Below are 4,838 nucleotides of genomic sequence, written 5' to 3' on the forward strand. Positions count from 1 at the left end.
TCATGGCATCTGGTCCCATCACTTCATGGGAAATAGATGGGGAAACAGTGGAAGCAGTGTCAGACTTTATTTTTCTGGGCTCCAAAATCCCTGCAGATGGTGATTGCAGCCATGAAATTAAAAGATGCTTACTCCTTGGAAGGAAAGTTATGACCAACCTAGATAGCGTATTAAAAAGCAGAGACATTACTTTGCCAGCAAAGGTCCGTCTAGTCAAGGCTATGGTTTTTCCAGTGGTCATGTATGGATGTGAGAGTTGGACTGTGAAGAAAGCTGAGCGCCGAAGAATTGATGCTTTTGAACTGTGGTGTTGGAGAAGACTCTTGAGAATCCCTTGGACCCAAGGAGATCCAAGCAGTCCATTCTAAAGGAGATCAGTCCTGGGTGTTCTTTGGGAGGAATGATGCTAAAGCTGAAACTCAAATACTTTGGCCACCTCATGTGGAGAGTTGACTCATTGGAAAAGACCCTTATGATGGGAGGGATTGGGGGCAGGAGGAGAAGGGGATGACAGAGGATGAGATGGCTGGATGGCATCACTGACTCGATGGACATGAGTCTGAGTGAACTCTGGGAGTTGGTGCTGGACAAGGAGGCCTGGCGTGCTGCAATTCATGGGGTCGCAAAGAGTCGGACACGACTGAGCGACTGAACTCATCTGAACTGAATATACATGTTTCAATGCTATTCTCTCAAATCATCCCACCCTCACCTTCTCCCACATAGTCCAAAAATCCGTTCTTTACATCTGTGTCTCTTTTGCTGTCTTGCATGTAGGGTCATCGTTACCATCTTTCTAAATTCCATATATATGTGTTAATATACTGTATTGGTGTTTCTCTTTCTGACTTCACTCTGTATAATAGGCTCCAATTTCATCCATCTCATTAGAACTGACTCAAATACATTCTTTTTTATAGCCGAGTAATATTCCATTGTGTTTATGTACCACAACTTCCTTATCCATTCGTCTGCCAATGGACATCTAGGTTGCTTCCATATCCTGGCTATTGTAAAAAGTCCTGCGCTGAACACTGGGGTACATGTGTTTCTTTCAATTCTGATTTCCTCGGTATGTATGCCCAGCAGTGGGATTGCTGGGTTGTATGGCAATTCTATTTCCAGTTTTTTAAGGAATCTCCAGACTATTCTCCGTAGTGGCTGTACCAGTTTGCATTCCTACCAACAGTGTGAGAGGGTTCCCTTTTCTCCAGCACCCTCTCCAGCATTTATTGCTTGTAGACTTTTGGATCGCAGCCATTCTGACTGGCGTGAGATGGTACCTCATTGTGGTTTTGATTTGCATTTCTCTGTTAATGAGTGATGTTGAACATCTTTTCATGTGCTTGTTAGTCATCTGTATGTTTTCTTTAGAGAAATATCTATTTAGTTCTTTGGCCCACTTTTTGATTGGGGTCGTTTATTTTTCTGGTATTGAGCTGCATGAGCTACTTGTATATTTTGGAGATTAATTCTTTGTCAGTTGTTTTGTTTGCTATTATTTTCTCCTATTCTGAAGGCTGCCTTTTCACCTTGATTATAGTTTGCTTCGTTGTGCAAAAGCTTTTAAGTTTAATTAGGTCCCATTTGTTTATTTTTGTTTTTATTTCCATTACTCTGATAGGTGGGTCATAGAGGATATTGCTGTGATTTATGTCAGAGAGTGTTCTGCCAATGTTTTCCTCTAAGAGTTTTATAGTTTATGGTCTTACATTTAGATTTTTAATCCATTTTGGTTTATTTTTGTGTATGGTGTTTAGAAAGTGTTCTAGTTTCATTCTTTCACAGGTGGTTGACCAGTTTTCCCAGCACCATTTGTGAAAGAGATTGTCTTTTCTCCACTGTATATTTTTGTAGCAGGTGGATTCTTAACCACTGAGCCACCAGGGAAGTCCCCCGGTTTATTTCCTAGTCCTGAACCTCTTCCCCTGACTGCCAGGATGGATATCTGGGCTTTCAACTCCCCACTGGACGCTGCCACGCTGGGCTGTTAAGCGGGGACTGAGGCGTGCCCTTAATGTCAGCCCTTTCTGGGCTGTTTATACTGGGTCCCTCTTTCCTTCCCCTTTCAGTGTGGCGACAGAGGCAAGCCTGAAAGCTTTGTTAGTTGAACTAACCTACTTATCTGTGCAACCTTCTTTAAAATGTAATTATTTGGGACCTTCGCCATTTGATTGAGCTGAGAGTTTTTGTAGTGTCTTAACTTAGTCCAGCTCAGAGCCAGAGTCATCCTGTGTTTCCTGGCAGCTTTGCTGATACTGTGATAGTGGTTGAGGCTGAGGCTGAATTTCCAGCAGGGAAGGATATTTTTATAGCTTTTACATCACTAATGTCAGCATATGTAAGATGTGCTCTCCTAAGGGAGAGGGGATTTCATCTCGCGGCTGCTTTGCACTGTGTTCCAGAACTTAAAGCAGCAGTATTACACCGGCTACACAGAGAGCGAGGTGCTGGAGGTCATGCGGCACATGGCCAAAAACGTCGTGCGTGTCAACGAGAACATGACCAAGTTCACCGTGAGTACTCTTCCCGCACCTGGTCAGACTCTAGGTTACGGGTTCAGGGTATGAGAGGACGGATGTGTATGTGTTTGCATCTTCATGTAAATACTTTGGCATGTGTGTGAGTCTGTTTCACACATGTTATCTTTCTCTAGTAGACCAGGGGCTGGAGCATACAGATAAACCCTGAGAGCTGACGGCCTTTACAACAAGGTAGATGGGCTCCCTGTGTCCAGCCCCAGGCAGCTGTTCAGTGCATTACCCATGTTCCACCCAACTTTCTGGGGCGGGCGCACCACGAGCAGGGAATGCCAACCTGCATGTAAGGGCCCGGCTTGAGTGGCCCTCTGGAAGGCTTGGGTATTCGGGTGACCTCATGCAGGGCCTTTGTCCAGCATCTTTTAGGACAGTGACTGAGAGGGACTGCCCAGGTGACACTAGTGGTAAAGAAGCCACCTGCCAGTGTGGGAGACATAAGTGACGTGGTTCAGTCCCTGGGTGGGGAAGAGCCTCTATTCTTGCCTAGAGAATCCCATGGACAGAGGAGCCTAGTGGACTCCACTCCATAGGGTCGCAAAGAGCTGGACACAACTGAGCAACTAACACTACAGTGCACCTGAACAGCAAGCGTGGTGAAGGAGGCGAGGCAAGCAGCCCATTCAGGAAGAGTCCTGGCGGCCGGCGTCTGTCTCTTTATGGCCCACCTGAGAGGAGAAACCAGGGGAGACAGGGTGCTGTCCTGTGCCTGTGTGATGCTGAGTATCAGGGCTCACCCAGGGTCTGGTGGCGAGAGCAGGTGTCCTCACGGTCTGGCGTGCGTCCTCCCTTGTAGCTTCAGCATGACTTAGCACACCAGGGAAGCAGTGTATTTCGATCCTGAGAGTGTCCTCTGGGACCTGAGCACCAGTTACCGCTCATCTTTATGGCCAGTTACTGCTCCAGTGCTGGTAAATTTGTTACGTCCCAATGGCACTAGATATGATAGACAGCTCCTATCTCCACCGCTTGTGAGAGAAAGTCTGCTCTCTGGACCTTGAAATCGTTTGTTCCCCGTCACCTGTGCTACCAGCTGGGTTTTATCCATTCCTAGGCATGGCAGGAAATTGCCCTAGAGCAGTGTTCATCAACCTTTTCAGCACCAGGGACCAGTTTCATAGAAGACAATTTTTCCATGGATGGGATGGGGGGCATAATTTCGAGATGACTAAAGCACAATTACATTCATTGTGTACTTTATTTCTATTATTTTTACATTAGCTCCACCTCAGGTCATCAGGCATTCGATCCCAGAGGTTGGGGACCCCTGCCTAGTGCACTTGTGATCTTTACTGGTTTGGCATCATCATACCCTTTGGAGATTGTGGATCTGGCCCTTTGATACTTGTAAATTAGACTAGGAATAAGGTGTAAGGTTGGGGGCGTCGTGGGGGGCTCCTGATGTGTGCTTAATCGCTGATGACTTCTGCAGGCCATCAAGAATAAGTATGCAAGCAGCAAACTCCTGAAGATCAGCACGATTCCTCAGTTGAACTCAAAAGCCATCCAGGAGCTTGCCTCATCTCTGCTGGGACGGTCCTAGGCTCCAGGGCCCTGGGGAAGAGTGTGTCGTTCGTGCACTTTGTCTTGCTGATCTGGAATTCCTGAGTTTGTATATAGTCCTCTGGTCTATCTCATGAAACCTCTTAGACCAGTTTTCTAAATGTATATTGAGGAAAAATAAAGCTATCGATTTTCTTAAGGTATCCTGTGTGTTTGTGTTTGGGTATTCTATACTGAAGAAGTCAATAGAAGCCTTGCTATGACTAATTTCTTTTTGAGCTGTTATGATTGTTATATGTAGACATGGGGAAGATTTAAGCCATTTTCTCAGAGAAAACTAGAACTTTGCTTCAGTGAATACTCAACTATTCCTAAACTGTGAATATAAGAGTATTGGTTCATCATAGAAAATTTAAAATGGAAGAATAACCATGACATTCTCTTTCAAGATCATGCTTATCTATCCTCTAATTCCTGTACAGGAGCACCTGGCCCATTAGGGCGATGGCTTCCAGAAGGAACCCTCTTAATGTGTTTCACTCGAAGGCACGGGTTGAGACCAGGAACAGTAGTGCCAAGGGGCCACAGCTGGAAAAGGAAGCAGGCCTGTGACATCCTGTTAAAGGTGAAACCTAGGATGCTTTTTTGTTTTAACTACTTTATGGTTTACTTTTCTTCCCTTTGGTGGGCATTTGATTACATTTAGTACTGTTTTCTAAGAGGGGGTACATTCTCAGTCTCCAACCACTAACCTGAAAAAGAAAAAAGTCTCTTACAGCAACAGCTTCCTAAACTACT

General features: G+C 45.3%; 1 protein-coding gene across 1 annotated transcript in view; it reads left to right on the forward strand.

Moving 5' to 3' along the window:
- CCNB2 (cyclin B2) overlaps positions 1-4,243 on the forward strand; it is a 24,832-nt gene extending 20,589 nt beyond the window's left edge. The window contains exons 8-9 of the mRNA XM_010836826.1: positions 2,406-2,516; positions 3,970-4,243. Coding sequence (XP_010835128.1) covers positions 2,406-2,516; positions 3,970-4,080 — 222 coding nt within the window. The 3' untranslated portion in view covers positions 4,081-4,243. The remainder of the gene's footprint in view (positions 1-2,405; positions 2,517-3,969) is intronic.
- The last annotated feature ends 595 nt before the right edge of the window (positions 4,244-4,838 follow it).

Source organism: Bison bison, unplaced genomic scaffold (genome assembly GCF_000754665.1).
Source record: "Bison bison bison isolate TAMUID 2011002044 unplaced genomic scaffold, Bison_UMD1.0 scf7180017864066, whole genome shotgun sequence".
Lineage (NCBI taxonomy): Eukaryota > Metazoa > Chordata > Mammalia > Artiodactyla > Bovidae > Bison > Bison bison.